The 19,421-nt window shown below is 35.4% G+C and overlaps 1 protein-coding gene across 1 annotated transcript in view; it reads right to left on the bottom strand.

The window, feature by feature from the left end:
- The window catches only part of RFX3 (regulatory factor X3), a 160,355-nt gene extending 142,064 nt beyond the window's left edge, over positions 1-18,291 (bottom strand). Inside the window, exon 1 of the mRNA XM_023508836.1 lies at positions 18,167-18,291. Coding sequence (XP_023364604.1) covers positions 18,167-18,283 — 117 coding nt within the window. The 5' untranslated portion in view covers positions 18,284-18,291. The remainder of the gene's footprint in view (positions 1-18,166) is intronic.
- Positions 18,292-19,421: the final 1,130 nt, after the last annotated feature.

The raw sequence follows: 19,421 nt of genomic DNA, 5'->3' as shown, positions 1-19,421 counted from the left end.
TTTTTTGGTTGCAGCCGTCATTGTTTGGCGGGTCCGGGCTGGGGATTCGAACCCGCCACCTTAAGTGTATGTGGCTGGCGCCTTAGCCGGTTGAGCTATAGGCGCCGAGCCCTGTTGCTTAGACTTTAAAAGGCATGTTAGAATATATAGGAGGGAGTTTTATATGGCTGAAGGAGGGAATACATAAAAATTCAGGTTTATTTATTTAATATAAAATAATAAATACTCATCTCTATTAAATACAATAGTTCAAATGGTGCTTAATTTATTTCAGATTGGTAAAGTTTCTTATTTTTAAATGTTTTTATTTTGATATAATTTAAAACTTCTAGAAAAGTTACAAGAATTATATAAAACATTCCCAGTAAAATGTGAGCATGCAGTAATCTGAGAAAGGATGCATGCTCACATTTTACTACCTTGATTTTATCTTTTTTTCTCATTTTTCAAGATTCTACATTCATTGATGTTTTATTCTTAGGGTCTACGTTTAGATAGGGCAAAGGAAATTCAAGGTTTATATTTTTTTAATTGCTAGTTATTTTGCTCAAATAGCCCTTTATTCCTCAGATGCTCTAGTTTGCTTTACTAGTTTTGCTTGTGAGATTTTTCAATAATGCATTTGGATTGATAGAGCTAAAATTAATCCTTTGGACTTAAAGTATATTATATTCTTTGCCATCAGACTCCCATGTTTAATATTGCTATGTCAATGGGCTTACACCCACCCAGCAGTTTATCTTGTTATGATTCGTCTGACTGCTTTATCTCTACGAAAAGTGCTCACATGCTCAGGTTTCTGAAGTTAGGTGACTTCAGTGTGACTCTTGACTAAAAAATCACAGCTAAAGGATGATATACTTGTTAAACATCAGATTCAAGATCTAACATTGTGCTATTAGATAACCAGGACAAAGAGAGTAGCTCTGATTTGCTCTAAATAGGAATAATGTATAACTACTATAAGGAAAATGAGCCATTAAGAGTCTTTTCAGAAATAGCTTTGAGTGATAAGACAATACAAGTTTTGTCTTTTTTTGCTTGTTTGTGTGAGGTGTTTTTCAGCAACCAATAAGCCAGTGAACCATACTCTATAGGAGCTGTAAAACTTTAAAAACAAGTTTATAAACAAAATAAAAAGGTATAACATGTGCATCCATTTCTAAAATCAGCCCTGGAGAAGAATGGCAGCACAATTTTTTGTGTGTGAATGGAAAAGATGTATAATTATTGCATGAAATTAACCTTATGGTATGCTAGTTTAATACAGGTTTTGAGCTTAAAAACTTTTGATGAATAATTCCTCTGACAGCATAAGAAGCCACAAGATGGGTTGGTTGATTTCTCAAACTGTGATCTATAAAACCCTAGAGGTTCCACAAAGGCATGTCTGGAGATGCTAAGAGGCTTAACAAGAGGAAGAGCTAAGTGGCCAAGGCCAAGACCTTTATCTTCCTCATACATAATGATTCAATTGGAATATCTCATTTTTTTGTATTATTTAGTCTATTCCTTCGATACGCATTGAGCACTTACTACTTGCCTAATATTCACTGAGTCCATGAAAGTGCCTTTGAAAAAAGAATCATTACTGAACAGACAATACAGCAATACAAATAAGCTCCACTCCCAAAAGAAATGTTACATCAACCTCACACACATTCATTTTGTAATTACTGCCTTATACTTCTCAACTATTAGCCCAGACTGTCAGGGCCAAATGACTATTAGCCCAAGCAAGATTTTGAAATTCCTTTAGCTCCAGTTTCCTCACCCATAAAAGGAGGATAATATCTCCTTGCAGAGCCATTTTAAGCTTTAGAAATAATAAGCCAGGCATTAAGCAGGATGAATGGCACTTAACAGATGCTCAGTAAATGGTAGCTTCTGTTATTATAATCTGCTTCAAATGGACTTCAGCAAAAGTAGATCAGCGCACAACTTCAGAATGACAGCTATTATTGGAAACTTAAATAGCTTATACCGTGGACTGAAATATGATTCTGAAGCTCAAGTACAAAGATTTTTGTCCAGGTGTCACCTAATACCCCACTTCACCCCTCACTGCTCACTCTTCCCTTGCTCTCCTCCAGCTATAAGGATTCTGTTTCAACTCCACAAAACCACCCAGTTCCCTCTTGTGCCAGGTCTTCACACACTTACTTCCCTCAAAAAATACTCTCTTTATTCCCTCATTGTTACCTCTTTTCCTCAAATCTTAGCTTAAAAGTCATTTTCTTATTGGGAAAACATCCTTGACCAGCTCATACTATAAATAACAATTTTGAAACGGACTTTAATCTTTCTATCAGACAATGAAGGCAAACATGCTCAGTTTTATTTAGATTTATTAGACTGAGAGTATAATTGTAGCACATATAAAAAATTCCTCTACTTTATTTTGGTAAGAAGGTAGGAGCTCTGTTTAAATTATGTTTCAGATTGTTCAAACTGAATGTAAACAGAAGTGCCAGGATCCTAACATTTTCTATTTTCTACTCAAGTAAAAAACTTGACAGGACAAATTGAACTTTTCCAGCCCTATGCCCCCAGAAGTACTACTATTGAAATTGATAGTTTGATAGGCAAATTAGATATTATTAGGAAATAAATTATACATCTGTAAGAAGAAAGCTATGGAATCAACTAAAATAAGTCTATATAAAATCTTACAAACATTTATTGTAGAAGAAAATTATCCACAATTCAACTCTGGGATGTCCTTTATAATAAATAGTAGCACTAAAAGGAATACTTTAAGCTTCTTCTAACTAGAAACTCAAATTCCCATGAAGTTATGTAAGATATTAATATGTTATTTTCAACTAAATCTTAACATAATACCACACTAGATCAAAAATTACTATGTTTCATGAGCTATATAAAATATTGGAGGTCTTCCTGATATTTACTAAGAAGGCTTCTGGCACTTTCTCCACTCACCATGGTGACTACACTGGGTGCTCAAACAGAGGAGAAGACACAAATACCATTCTTGCAGGTCAGACCACGCTGGTGTTCGCTCCTATTTGGAGCATGAGCCTACATGATTTATAGTCCAGTTTAACACAAGAAAGGAGGAACACATACCTTGCTTAATAAAGAAAATGAACAGAGCATTAGTTTTAAGACAAAATAGCTACAACGGTTAAGTTAATTAAAAGTGATAACAAAGAGAGATGGCCAAAGGCCTAATGTTATAGAAAAGTGGGTTAAAAAAAAACTTAAAATTTTCCATTAGAAGATCAGAAAATAAAACTACTATTACTGGCTTGGCGCCTGTGGCTCAAGCAGCTAAGGCGCCAGCTACATACACCTAAGGTGGTGGGTTCAAATCCAGCCCAGGCCTGCCAAACAACAATGATGGCTGCAACCAAAACATAGCCAGGCATTGTGGCGGGCGCCTGTGGTCCCAGCTACTTGGGAGGCAGAGGCAGGAGACTCGCTTGAGCCCAAGAGTTGGAGGCTGCTGTGAGCTGTGATGCCACAGCACTCTACCCACGGGGACAGCTTGAGGCTCTGTCTCAAAAAAAAAAAAAAAAAAAACTACTATTACTAATAACACTGAAAAATAGTGAATTTATTAAAAGCTTATTATAAACAGATGCTATCCCAGTAATTTAACAATTATTTAAAATTTTAGTTGTATATGAGATAGGTATTATTATCATCAGTGTTTTATTTTTTTCACACACACACCCCCCAGTATTTTATAGATAAGGAAAACTGAGTCTCAGAAGAACTAACAATATGCCCAGAGTTATATAAGTAGAAAGAGATCATACCTTCCGATTGTAATTCTTACTCTCTTCACTTCTACAGCATCTGCTTCCCTTGATGAATTAGCCCTCAGAGAAATAAAAGGGGAAGCCCAGAAGCCATAAAAGAAAAGGACACGATAGTCAACAATATCAAGTGTCAAAGAAAAATCCAGAAAGATCCTAAAGAATAATGTTGGATTTGGCTTACTCAAAGTGCAAAGTATGTCAATAGTCGTATAGGTAGCATCCAAATTTCATAAGATTAAAAACTAAACAAAAGGGAAATATAGTAGACAAGTGCAGAAGACTCTGTCAGAAAAATGAGCAGTTGTGAAAAAGCTAAAGAATTAAGGCCACTGAACAGATTCTCACTTCCTAGGTCCTCACCTACCCCCTTCCATACTGGCTTATTCCCTTGAATTCTTCTAAGGCCTTTCTCTACCAGATACCCTTTTCCAGCTTGTTCTTGAAAACTCTCTTTTCCTTTAGCATGAAGCTCAAAGGTCACATCTTTGTTGTAGACATTGCTGATCCACACTCCCAAAAATAATCTCCATCTTTGTTCTTGATGTATTCTACGTATCCAATTCTATAACAACATCTACTTCTTTCAAAAAGGTAGCTTCCTACCATCAGGTACCATGTCAAATTACCTTTGAAACCCCAGCATTTATTAATAACACAGTTCGTGGCACATTCTTCTAAAATATGGTGTTCAGGACTAATGACAGCAACCTAGCTCAGATGAGAAAATATTTTTAATATTATTTAACAGAGAAGCAAAGAATAATGCTACTCTACTATTTTCATAGGAAAGCTCTCATTTGTACAAATATTCAATAGCAATGGTAAAAAAAAAAACACCTTATTTTTTTTTATGTTCAAGACCAAAATTTAGCAGGTCTGATTCTAAAAATATATATTCTCCTCAAAAATCATTATCTATTTTTTATCAAAATGACATTCAAATAGAATTCGTTTTAAAACATAATCCTATCTTTTAGGATGTCTGCCATAAGCTTAATTATGAGAACATTGTACCCCTCAGGGAACCAAGCCAATGAGAATCAAGTCCCAAATAAGAGCAAACCAGAGAAAAATGTCTTTGTTTCAGTTGATTATATGAGATAATGGTCTCAAATGAAAAGAATACTATTCATGTCCTTTAAAGCTAGGATTCACAGAAAGTAAACCTCTTCATCCTGAACAGAAAGGAAATGATAAAGACAAAAATGATGGAGTGCTCTATCTCAGGCATAGCTCCCTGAACTGACAAACAGACTCGTTTCAGATACCAATAATAAAAATATGATCCAAGAAGATTTTTATGGCTTAACATACTATAGGCAATCTTTTCTTTAATTGCTATTGACTGCTTTCACCAAAATAACGTTCTCATGAATATATCACTAATTATCAGGGTTTCTTTCTGGTTGTGATGACATGTTAATAGGTGTACTACTTAACCAATCGCATACAGAAGTGAGGACAGAAATGACCCAGTATTGAAAGTGTGGTCTAAAGAATGAGGATCTGAGGAAAATTCATTTTAAACTTAAATTCATAAAAATCTATTTCATAAAGGTTAAGGCATCGTTTTACAGATCCCTGTAATAAATAGATATACTGGAAAAGTTTCATTTAAAATTTATACTTTTTGAAGACTGTCCTCCTACCACCTAATTGACAACTCTGGTTGGATCTGTTTCCCAAGGAAAATGCTGTCTATGTTTTTGATCACAGGGATAATAATCCTCTTTGTAGGATATACCATAACTCATGTGGTAATGCTGAATATGTGATAGACTGATATCATACACAAAAAAATAATGCAGCCATGTAGCTACTCTATTCGTCTTGAAACCACAAATCACCTTATCAACCTAGGTAACTTATATAAAAACAGACATTCTTTCCTGAATATAAATAATCTTGAAATAAGCTTTTATCATATAAAATGAGGTTTCAAATATCCCAGCCACTTATTAAAACCCACCAGAAACAAACTCTCTGAAAAGGCAGAGAAAAGGTAAAGACTACTATCTCTAATAATAACAGAATTTTAGCAATGTTGAAAGTTGCTATGGGGAAAAATAGTTTGTTTGTTTTTTTTAACTCAATTGAAGTTCCTCAATCCCAGGGTTCCACTGTACCTAGATATTACACTTAGAAGCAGCAATATAGAGAACAAAAGATAGTAGGAAGAACTGTGTAGTCCTTGCAAAGACAGTTAAAACTGGAAAACTCGAAAGCAAGAAAAAAATCTTGCAGTCCTAGTTCGAGATGGCTTAGAAATTATCCTCTGTGTCAGCAGTATTCAGGGAATACCTGGAACCCAAGATGAAAACAAGGAATAAAACTCCTGACTTCAGTCTAGGTTCTACCTTGAAAAGAACGTAATTTGGTTGGCTAAAAAAAGTAGAATGGTGTTTTCCTTTTTCCTTCTCCTGGATTTTTAATTCAGTTCAAGGGTAAGCAAGGTTAGAAGACATCATAGTTTTAGGAATAAACTGAAAAACTTGAAGAATGTTCTACAAGACATTCTTTAATAAATAACTCAAGAAAAACAGGGAAGGAGATAAGGCCATTTTTAGTTACACCCTATAGAGATCCATCCATCAGCCAAAAAGTCTTTTTACATAGATGATCGGATAAATAAATCAAAAAAAAATTTTTTTTTTTTTTGTTTTTTTTAGAAACAGAATCTCAAGCTGTCACCCTGGGTAGAGTGCCATGACATCACAGCTCACAGCAACCTCAAACTCTTGGGCTCAAGTGATTCTCTTGCCTCAGCCTCTCAAGTAGCTGGGACTACAGGCGCCTTCCACAACATCTGTCTATAATTTTGTTGCAGTTGTTAATTGTTTAGCTAGCCCAGGCCAGGTTCAAACCCTCCAGCCTCAGTGTATGTGGCTGGTGTTGTAACCACTGTGCTATGGGCACTGAGCCAAAATTTTAGTTTTTAATCAAAATACTGAACTTGCCAGCCTGAGCAAGAGTAAGATATCATCTCTACTACAAAAATAGAAAAAACTAGGTGGGTCTTATGGCAGGTACCTGTAGTCACAACTACTCAAGAGGCTGAGGCAAGAAGCTAAGAGTTTGATGTTGCTGTGAGCTACAAAGAAGCCATGGCACCTCTACCCAGGGTGACAGAGTAAGACACTGGCTTAAAAAAAAAATATTGAACTTGGCTATATGTATAACTTTATTGAATTGGGAAAATATGTTTATATTTAGAAGCTAACACTTTGTAACATTTTGTGAAATAATAAAAACTTACATAAGATAAGAAATTTGATGCAGCATTATAGGTTGAGCATCCCTAGTCTAAAAATCCAAATTCCAAAATGGTCGAAACAGAGGTGTCCAAACTGCAGTCTGCAGGCCACATGAAGATTGTTTTGAGGGCTGTTTTGCTTATCTTTCGTGTTGGATATTATGAAGATTATGCAAAGACCTTTCCTTTTGCTCATCAGCTTTCATTAGTATTTGTGTTTTTTAATTTGTAGCCCAAGACAAACTTTTCTTCTTCTTCCATTGTGTGGCAGAAGAAAAGAAAGTTTAGACACCCCTGCAAGTATAATCCTATAATTTTTCTTTTTTTGGCTAGGGCTGGGTTTGAACCCACCACCTCTGGTATATGGGGCCGGCACCCTACTCCTTGAGCCACAGGCACCACCCAATCCTATACTTTTTGACCATTGGTATGACACCACATTGAAAAATTCCACGTCTGACTTCATGTGGTATGCTGCACAAAATCATTAAAAATGTTATTTACAATTATCTTGAGGCCATGTATGTAAGGCATATATAAAGGGGAAATTGGGGCTTAGCTTTGAGTCACATTATGAATCTCTCATTATATACATGTAAATATTCTAAAATCTTTCATTATATATTTACAAATATTCCAAAAGCTCAAAATATCAAAAACTGCAACATTTCTGGTCTTAAGTATTTTAGATAAGGGATATTCAGCTTTTATATAACAAGATGTTACAATTCTTCATTCTGAATTCATCATTCTTGAACCATACTGTCTAAGGAAAAGTGATAAAATGATATTCGAGGTCACACAGAATAAACCAAATACAATTTTAGAATCAACATTTTATTTGATACTTATTACAAAGTGAAATTAGAACTTTCTGCCTTTGAAAAAATAGAAGTCTATAATATTAGGATTTTGAAATTTTCTGGCTTCTCAACATTCCAATTCATATAATTATCACATGTTTCAACCCACAAAAAATCAGCTACAGGCTTTCTCTTTATGTCAAAATGAACAAAGCAAGGTTATAATGAAAAGCTGAATCAATACAAATAACTATCACTGACCAATCAATACCAAGATTTCAATATCCATCATGGTTCAGTAATGAATATAGAAAGTCTTTAAAGGCATTTTACTATCGTTTACGAGCCCAAGGTATCATTAGCACATCAGCAATTCAAACATTATAGGCATGTTAGAGCAATAAGAAATTACTATACAACTAATCTTATCAGTTATAGACAATTTACATCCACAGGGACATTGTTAGAATGCACTGGGGAGTTTCAAACAAGATACTGCTGTAGTGAAGAAGACAAAAAGAGGAAGAAACAAAGGAAGATAGAAAATAAAAAATAATAACAAAGGAAAAAACATCCTTCCAAATAAGCCTGAAAAGATAATGTAACAAGTGTCTCCAGTCAAATATCACACTAACAAACTATGTGAAATAAAACACTTTGTTGACAAAAAGAAATTGAGAGTTCTCACCTTCCTTACTTGGTGTAAGGGAATATAAGATACCACCTGCAGTGAATGTCCCAGGAGAAATAGCTAATTTGAAATGAAAAAATACGCCTATTGGGGGTGAGCCATATGGCATAGTACAATGTTTCCTAAAGTATGCTCCAGGTGTACATGAGATTATTTTTATAAGGACAAAAATGAAGTATGTGTGGGGGTGGGGTGGGGAGAGCACATATATATACAGTAGAACTGCCAAAGTTGACCACCTCCCTACATTGACCACTTCCTTAAACTAAGCTAATTTTCATAGACCAGACATGCACCACACGTACGTATCAGTACAGTAAGCCTAGTTCCTTATGTAGACCATCTCCGTATGTTGACCAGTTTGTGGTCCCTTGGGTGGTCAACTTTTAGAGGTTCTACTGTGTATATATACATGTGTGTGTGAGAGAGAGAGAAAGAGAGTGTGTGTGTATAATTCAAGAAGAACTCAGACCCCCTCTTCCAATCCCATGCAGTAAGGTGACTGAATGGCTTTTCCTAACTTTGGTAACAAGTTGGGAGTTTTATTCTTTGGTTTATACTGTGCACTGAGAAAGACCATGCATAGGTGATAACATAGGAAAAAGAGAAAAGATTAAGTAAATCAGTAAAATAAATACCCAACTCTCTTCCCCAACCTAAGCTCCCAAATAGCTAAGCATTTCACCTACCATGCAGAAAGTTAAACAAGACTTCCTTAAAAATGTGACCAAAGAGGAAAAATAAATATGTTGAACATCAGTGGGCTCCTGATTATAAAGCCTAGTCCGTCAGATGACCCTATTTTAAAGTCAACAAGACTCACTATGCAACCAAATCAGCCTCTTATACTTACAATTTTAAACATGAATAAACACCCAAAGATTGTCAGACATCTGAGGAAAGCTTTTAACATGAAAAACAAAGACTATAGCAAACTGAGTACCTTGAAAGTAACAAACTATATAAAGATAAGAAAATTTCAACAACTGAAAAAAAATCAGTATCTTCAGAGAGAAAAAAAGAAAACCATAAAACATGATGTTATAAAAAGAGACATACAAGAAACTTTTTGAAGCTGTCTGAAAATAAAAAACATGATAGCAGAAATTAAAAGTTAAAGTCTAAAAGACTGAAATTGAAAGTAGAACAAAAAAAGTCTAGAAGTAAAAAGAGAGACAGAGAGAGAGAACAGAGGAAAGGTAATCATAAACCAAAAAAATTGAAGAAAGTTTCCCAGAAGTGAATAACATGAATGTCCAGACTGAAAAGGCACAGTAAGCTTCCAGTACAAGCATGAAAATAGGCTCACATGAAAGCACACCACTATGAAATTTCAAGAAACTGAGATTTAAAATATTACATAAACTTTCAGAGAAAAACAAATAATCACATAAGCCACATATACAGGACCAGAAATTAGAATACTATTTGACTTGGCAGTTTCAATCCTGTAAACTAGAAGAAATAATAATTAATAACTTCAGGAAAAATAAATGAGTTTCATAGGAAAGAAAGGTAATCACTACTTACTACATGGCTAGATTTGAATAGCACTTATTGTGATATAAACACTAAATACTGATTTACTAAAATTAAAATAAAACTTCTAGGTTGACACATACGAAGATAATGTTTTTGAATATAAAAAACTGCTCATGGTATAACAGAATGTATGAGAAACACAAGGAAAGAGAAGGTATGGAGGAGGGGGATGCCTGAGTGTGTCTTAGGGACCAAAAGAGGGGCATGCCAAAAAAATGCTTAAAATTTAAAAAATCAAGAAGCAGAAAAGTATGCTATTTTAAAATATATGGAGGCAAATATTTTAACCTATTAATATAATAGGTTAAAAGAGGTAAACAGAATTGCCTCTGAGGAGTGTTTTTATAGGAGAAAAGGGTAGGATAAGAACTTTTTTGTTTTAAATAATTAGCCTTGATGAATTATTTCACTTTTTGTTTATATACATCATTAAGAAGTATGGTAACACCTGGTGATTCATAAATTCAGTAAAAAGAAAATTGTATTAAAAAAAAAAAAGAAAGAACAGAGAAAGAGGAAAATAGGGTCCAAAGACAGAGGACCAGATATGTGCTACAGACTTTTTAATGTCTCAAGAGGGTACTTTGTAGAGATAGAAACACTATCACCACCACACTCTTGTAAGAGATAAGTACTCTCAAGGCCTCTCTCTACTTCTATAAAGGAGATAGAAATCAAACCAGAGTGAATTTAACTGTTAAAGATTTCCTTAAAACTGACAGATTGTTGAGTTATCTTTCTAAAGTTAGGTATGAAAATGTTCCAATTGTTCTTTGCATGCCCTTTGGATAACACATGCTATCCTTTTCTTAATAATGTTCAGTTTTGAAATTGGTGATGACAATAGTACCAGAACCTTTACAAACATCATGCTGGAGAGATTAATTTTAATGTTAAAAAAATAAAGCCAAGAAAGATAAATAAATATAAGTAACAAAGTAGGACAGATAAAATTGTTTTTGTACATCAAAACTATATATAGTTCAACCTAATAAACTGGGAACATGAGGAATAAAAAGGATGTGTATGTATGCATGGTAGAGACCAGAAAAGAATAGTCTAAGATTAAAAGAAAAATGTTAGGTCAGGCAAAGTGTAGTACCAGCTGAGGAAGATTACTTGAGCCTAGAAGTTTAAGGTTAGTCTGGACAACACAGAAAGACCCCATCTCTTATTTTTAAAAAAGTTTTTTAAAAGTTTATTTCAGATGTCTTTACTTACCCTAAGAGTCAAAGACTGTGATTCTGAGACTCATCCTGTCCATTCCAATTCTATATCTTAAAAAGTATATAACCTTGAGCTTCTCTATCACTTATACCAGGGGTTCTCAACCTGTGGGTCACAACCCACAGGAACTGTATTTAAGGGCCTGCCGCATTAGGAAGGTTGAGAACCAGTGACTTATACAATCATAGGCGCAACATCTTCTAAAGATTATTCTTGATACTAAGACATTATAGGAAAATCTTGAGTGTCATGTTAATGCTATATGGCATATGATCTTTCTTTCTTAGGTTTTCACCACTGTTTAGGAGAAATGATAGACCAATGTGCTCACAATCCACGTGCAGAACTATTAACTGGCTTGAACAGCATTATGCTGTCATTACATTCCAAAACAAGCCAACTGCCCTGAGTATGAATAAGACTTGTAGTAAACATCAGATGATGATTTCATTCCCAACTTTTTAAATAGGATGAGTCAGCTCTCTAGACCTTTAAAAATATTTTACTTTCACTAAATAGTATTTATCAGTCACCTAATGCCAAGGCACTTTGTGAATCACCACAAAGGTAAAAACCCTGCAAATAAATGTATAAGCATTCTATTCTTCATTAGGGACTACTGTGAGCCAATTAAATAAAAGTGTTATTGCTGACATTTCAATATGAAAGAAATAGGAAGTTCCAATAATTAAGTGGGGAGAAAAAAAGAGGACAAAACCTTCTTGAGGTGGTTAAGCCAAGAGGCGGAGCAAGATGACAGATCAGAAGGATCATTCACTAACTCTCGTAGAAAAACTGGGGGAAAAGAGGAAACAGCCAAATCTGGTGGGAGAAATTACTCAGAGTCATAGCTCATGGAGGACAGTGAGGAAGTGGTGAGCTAGATACAGGGTATGATCTGGCATAGCTGATGAATGAGGCAAGTGATGGCAACCAGCTGCCCACCTACTCCCCCCCCACACACAGAGGTTCAGGATGGGAGGAAGCCTTTCTAGAGTTTTCAGTTGCTGGGGGAAGCTGCCTATTGAATGAAAAGCTTGAAAGAAAGGGCAGATTCAAATAGTATACAGCAACCAGATTTGAATGCCAGTTGAAGTGGATGTAGCATAGGTTTGGTGACTGGTAAGGCAGCCATACTGAGAAGTTCTCTGTGGCCAGGGGGTTGCATTGTGTGAAGGTCGTGAGAAGGGCTTACCAGGGGCCTAAAGCATGGCCATCTTAATTCCACCTGCCAGAATCAGTACTCCATGCTTGGAACAGGCAGAGGGCCTCCCATACCCCATGGGAACTGAAGTCATGGGGCACTGTGAAACCTACCCCTGAAGGACTCTTATGAGCTTTAAGACTTCAACCTGGCAGGGTATAAATGCTGAGGAAACAATCAGGTAATCAGCAATGGCAACTAAGTTTGGAACAAGGACTATAGAGGTTGCTGGCTGCGCTGTCTCCTAGAAAACCACAGTGTCACCTGGTGTCCCAGCGACATATTGCAATATATTGTCATCAAGAGCAAGGACTTCCGTTTGAAACAAAGGAGACAGTGAGAAAAAAAAGGAGCTCAAGAAGGTGTACAGGAAGAAGGAATACATGAGAAGGAACCAACACAAAAATTCAGGCAACCTGTAAAACCAAAACAGAGGAACTCCTGTAAGGGACCACAAGGCAGCTACTACAGAAGACTACACCCATAAAGAATTAATGGACTTGACAGAAAGGGAATTTAAAATATGGATGATAAAGGACAATAAAAGGAATGGAGGGGAAAATGGAAAGACAGAACCAAAACTCAGATTAGACATATGTAGAATATAGAAAGGATATGGTGGAGCTTTAGGAAATGAAGAAGACAATCTACCGTAAAGATGCAGTAGAAAGTATCAAAACCAGGTTATACCATGGAGAAGAAAGAACCTCAGAGCTAGAGCTAAAGTTTTCAAATTAACCCAGGTACTTAAAGAGGCAGAAAAGAAGAGAGAGAAAGTAGAATAGGAACTTACAGAACTACGAGACTCCATAGAAGTATTTAAATATATGAATTACAGGGATTCCTGAAGGCGAAGAAGACTGTCCCAAAGGAATGGAAGCCCTACTGGAAACCATCATAAATGAAAACTTTGCAAGCTTTACTAAAGACCCAGACACTCTTTTCAGATGGATATCAAATCCCTGGTCATCTCAAATCAAACAGAGCCTCGCCACAACATATTATAATGAACCTGTTCAAAGTCAAGAGGAAAGAAAAAATTCTGCAAGTAACCAGGAGTAAGCGTAAACTGACCTACACAAGCAGAACCATTAGGATTGCAGGAGATTTTTCAAATGAAACCTTCCAAGCCAGAAAAGCATACTCATCCACCTTCAACATTCTTGAGCAAAACAATTTTCAGCCCAGAATTCTGTATCCTGCTAAACTAACCTTGAAAATTGATGAAGAAATCAAATCTTTTGTGGATATACAAACACTGAGGAAATTTGCAACAAGATCACCTGTATAGGAAATTCTTAGATCTCTTCTCAACACTGACCATCACAATGGACCACCAGCAAACTAAACTCCCATAAGCTAAAGGTCAAAACTTAGCTTCTACAATGGTGCAAAGGAAAAAAACTACAGAATGGGTTTTCACAAAACAAGATGAATAGAACTCAACCATACTTATTAATTCTCCGAATAAATGTCAATGGTCTGATTTCACCACTGAAGAGACAAAGGCTGGATATCAGGATAAAAAAGCATAAGCCATCCATATGCTGTTTCCAGGAAACATACCTAGCTTTGAAGGACAAATCAAGACTCAGGATTAAGTGATGGAAAGCAATATTTCAAGCAAATGGAAATCAGAAGAAAGGAGGGGTTACAATCTTATTCTCAGATACAAGCAGATTTAAAGTAACTAAAGTTAAGACAAAGATGGACTGTTTATACTGGTCAAAGAAACAATATAACAAGAAGACATTTCAATTTTCAATATTTATTCACACAACTTAAATGCTCACAGATTTATGAAACAGACTTTGATGGGTCTGATCAATATGATATTCCATAACACCAGCAATCACACCTTCTCCCTAGACTTAATCAACTTTAACACCCTCTGACAGAACCGGACAAATACTTTAAACAGAAACTAAACAAAGATACAAAGGACTTAAATGTAACCCTGGAACAAATGGGATTAATAGACATATACAGAACACACCATTCCAAGGCTAAGGAATATACATTTTTATCATTAGCCCATGGCACATACTCCAAAATGGACCACATCCTAAAATACAAATCAAAACTCAAGAAAATCAAAAGAATTGAAATTTTGTCTTGTATCTTCTCAGACCACAAGGCAATAAAGGTGGAACTAACCTGCAACAACAATGTTCAACTCCAAACAAAGGCATGGATATTACACGAACTGATGCTGAATGATAGTTGAGTTCAGAAGAGATAAAAGAGGAAATCATTAACTTGCTTAAGCAAAACAAAAATGAAGACACAAGTTACCAAAACCTGTGCGATATAGCATAAGCAGTCTTGAGAGGAAAATTTATCATTTTAGATGCCTACACCTGAAAAACAGAAAGAAAGTGCATCAAAAAAAATCACAAACCATCTTATGAAATTGAAAAAAGAATAATCTAGGCTTAAATACACCAGAAGAAAAGAAACATCCAAAATTAAATCAGAGATTAATGAAACTAAAAATAAAAGAATCATTCAGAAAATTAACAAAACAAAAAGTTGATTTTTTGAAAAAAATAAATAAAATTGATAAACATTTGGCCAGATTAACTAGAAAGAGAAAGGTAAAATCTCTAATCACCTCAATCAGAAATGATAAAGGGGAAATAACAATAGATGCCATAGAGATAGAAGAGTTCATCTCCTGGGTACTACAAGAAACTCTATGCCCAGAAATTTGACGTAAAGGAATGGATCAATACCTGGAATCACACCCTCTCCCTAGATTTAATCTTCAACAGACTAATTTCAAGAAATGAGATCAAAAAAAAAAAAATAAAAAAATCTCCAATCAGAAAAAGCCCTGGTACCAGAATTCTATCAAATCTTCGAAGAGAGCTTGTATCCATACTGCAGAAATAATACCAAAAAATTGAGAAGGAAGGAATTCCTTTGCTAACACATGCTATGAAGCAAACATTGCCGTGATACCAGAACTAAGAAAAGATCCAACTGAAAAGGAGAATTTCAGACCAATTTCACTAATGAATATAGATGCAAAAGTTATTGGTAAAATCCTAGCCAACAGATTATAGGTATACATTAAAAAAATCATTCATCACGATAAAGTAGGTTTCATCCTAGGGATGCAAGGCTGGTTTAACATATGCAAGTCCATCAACATAATTCACCATATCATCACAAGCCAAAACAAAGACCATATGATCCTCTCAATAGACACAGAAAAAGGTATTTAATAAAATTCAGCATCCTTTTCTAGTTAGAACATTTAAGGATTTAAGCATAAATGGCACATTTCTTAATCTTATCAAAGCCATCAATGACAAACCTACAGCTTAAGTTATACTGAATGGAGTAAAACTGAAAGCTTTTCCACTTAGAACTGGAACCAAACAAGGTTCCATGTTGCCACTACTATTCAACATAATGGTAGAAGTTCTAGCCAATACAATCAGGAAAGAGAAGGAAATAAAGGGCATCAAAATGGGAGCAGAGGAAATCAAATTCTCACTCTTTGCTGACAATATGATCTTACACTTAGAGAACCCTAAGACTCAACTACAAGACTCCTGGAAGTGATCAAAAAATACAATAATGTCTCAGGATATAAAATCAATGTCCACAAATCAGTACCTCTGTATATGCCAATAACAGCAAAGATGAGAACCTAATCAAGGACATAATTCCTTTCACAGTAGCTTCAAAAAAAATGAAATCCCTAGGAATATCCAAAGAAAATTAGGAAACCCTAAGAAAAGAAACAGCTGAAGATTTTAACAAATAGAAGAACATACCATGCTCATGGATGGGGAGAATCAACATTGTGAAAATGTCTATACTATCCAAAGCAATCTACAGATTCAATACAATTCCCATTAAAATACCATCATCATACTACCAAGATTTAGAAAAAATAATTCTTCATTTTGCATGGACTAGAAGCAACCCCATATAGCCAAAGCAATTCTTAGTAATAAAAACAAGGCTGTGGTTATTACTCTGCCAGAATTTTGGCTATCCAATAAGGCTATTGTGATCAAAACAGCATGGTATTGGCACAAAAGTAGAGACACTGACATTTGGAACTAAATAGAAAACCATGAGATGAAACAAACATCTACTGCCACCTGATCTTTGATAAACCAAATAAGAAAATACACTGGGGAAAGAAACATGTATTCAATAAATGGTGTGGGAGAACTGGATAACCACACGTAAAAGACTGAAACTGGACCCGTACCTCTCACTACTTATGAAACTGATTCAAGATGGATAAAAGATTTAAATCTAAGGTGTGAAACAATAAAAATCCTTGAAGAAAGTGTGGGGAAAATACTTGAAGATATCAGTCTAGGGAAAGATTTTATGAAGAAGACTTCCACGGCAATTGCAACAACAAAAATAAACAAATGGGACTTAATTAAACTGAAAAGCTTCTGTACAGCTAAAGGAAACAACAACCAAAGCAAACAGACAACCTACAGAATGGGAAAAGATGTTCACATATTACAAATCAGACAAAAACTAAATAACTAGAATATATACAGAATTCAAATTAATCAACAAAGAAAGACTCAACAATCACATATAAAACCTTTTCTAAAGAAGACAGACAGATAGCTAAAAACATGAAAAATGCTTATTGTCCCTAATAATCAGAGAAATGCAAATCAAACTTCCCTTAGGTATCACCTAACCCCAGTGAGAATGGTTCACAGCAAAAAGTCTCAAGGCTGCAGATGCTTGTGTGGATGTGGAGAGAAGGGAACACCTTTATACTGCTAGTGGGACTGCAAACTAATAACAACCTTTTTAGAAGGAAGTATGGAGAATCCTCAAAGAACTCAAGCTAGACCTCCCATTTGATACCGCGATCCCATTACTAGGCATCTACCCAGAAGAAAAATAAATCCTTTTATCATAAGGACATTTGCACTAGACTATTTATCTCAGCTCAATTTACAATCCCCAAAATGTGGAAACGGCCCAAATGTCAACTAACCCAGGAATGGATTAACAAGCTATGATATATGTATACCATGGAATACTATTCAGCCACTAAAAAAGATGGAAACTTTACATCTTTTGTATTAACCTGAATGGAGGTGGAACACATTCTTCTTAGTAAAGTATCACAAGAAAGGAGAAGAAAGAATCCAATGTATTCTGTTCTAATATGAAAGCCGTAGATGAGGTAATCAAAGTGGGGAGGGGATGAGCAAGTGGGAAGGGGGTGAAGGAGATGGGGATCAGGATGTATGGCACAGCTCTTCGGGGTGAGGTACAATTATAAGACCGACTTTAACAAATGCAATCAGTATAACCTAATTCTTTGTACTCTCAATGAATCCCAAACAATAAGAAAATAATAAAATTAATAATAATTAAAAGGTGGTTAAGTCAGAAAAATTAACTCTGTTTAGGAGTCAAAAGAGACTCTCTTAGAATAAGGATTATAGCAAGAATATTTTTGCTTCCCTATAGCCTAACACATCCAGGAAATAGTCAAGAGCCATTTGCTGAAACCTAAGAAATGAACTCTTCCTATCTTAGCATCTAATGAGGCTAAGAAAGTAAAGTCCAAACAATCTTTGGATGCTGCTATGGTGGAAAGTCAACACAGGGAAAGTAATAGCATCTTCTCTGAGAGCAGCAGCTCCTTACCTGTTGCTGTACTGGTACTTGCTGTACCACCTGTGTAGGCACTGCTGCTTGACTAGCCACAGATGTTTGTAAAGTCACTGTCGAACCTGTGTCCGACCCGGTCTCTGATGTCTGCATGATGGTCTCTGAAATATATTAAAATAAAAATAAGGTTTAAAATATTCTCATCACTAGCTTATTATACTTAATATCCGATACTGTGACTTTCAACTCTCACAATATCTTTTAACTCAACATACTGTCATGATAGTTCATGGATGTTAATAGTCATTTTGACTACTTTGTAAACTCAGAAAAATAATAATCAACTTTAAAAAGTCCCCATTAGTACCTCTTATCCCGAGACTATCAAGGTTAAATTTCATTGAAAGCTACCTGCCTTAAGTCTTATGTTACAAATTGTTTCAATCCCCTTATAAACTATAGCTCAAAATTATTATATTCAATCCTCAGAACAGAAACCCCAGTTGGATGTAAACATGTCATGAACTATACTTTCCAGACACTTTTATGTGTCTAGAACGTAGGCTGTCAGGATGTCACTGAAGTATGATTTAGAAAAGTCCTTTCTGCAATCCTTTTACCATTTGATGATCTTACAAAAAAAAAAAAAAATACTGCATATCCAAACATCAACTGATTTACCTAAACTTAGCAAGAAGATCAAGTTCACTAATTTTCTCTGCCTATGGTATATGGTACCAAGATCAAAATTCAATTATAGTCTACATAAAGATAGCAAAAAAAAAAAAAATGGCTATCTTTTGAAAGATGGGGGGACCACAATCACATAAATAAGACTTGCACACAAAGACATGAAATTTTACTCTCTCATTCAAAATGCAACATGACACATTTTTCCGTTCTTATATGCCAAACCTACAAAACCAGGATTACATTTTGATAGGGCCTAACGTAGGGACCTGCCCCCAAAGAAACTTCCCGCCCATGAAGGAATGAGTACGTGAATGTTCCACCCAGGAAAAACGGAATGCACCAATCACTATCCCACCAAACTCTTATATTCCCATTCACCTTAACCCACGTACTGACATCTTTTCCAGATTCAGCCCGCTCGCACCCAAGTGAAATAAAGGCCACACTGCCCAGACAGAACCTGGACTCTTATTCCTTTCGTTCATGTCTTGGAATAATTCCTCATTTGGGGGTCCTTAACCTCTTACATTTTGCAGCATTTATTGTAACAAGTATGCTTTCTCAGGCTTCCTGGCTTTCATATCCCCTTTTGCTACTT

This window comes from Otolemur garnettii, unplaced genomic scaffold (assembly GCF_000181295.1).
Source record: "Otolemur garnettii isolate 467f Iridium unplaced genomic scaffold, OtoGar3 scaffold00006, whole genome shotgun sequence".
Taxonomy (NCBI): domain Eukaryota; kingdom Metazoa; phylum Chordata; class Mammalia; order Primates; family Galagidae; genus Otolemur; species Otolemur garnettii.
This window is presented reverse-complemented; position numbering and strand designations above follow the sequence as displayed.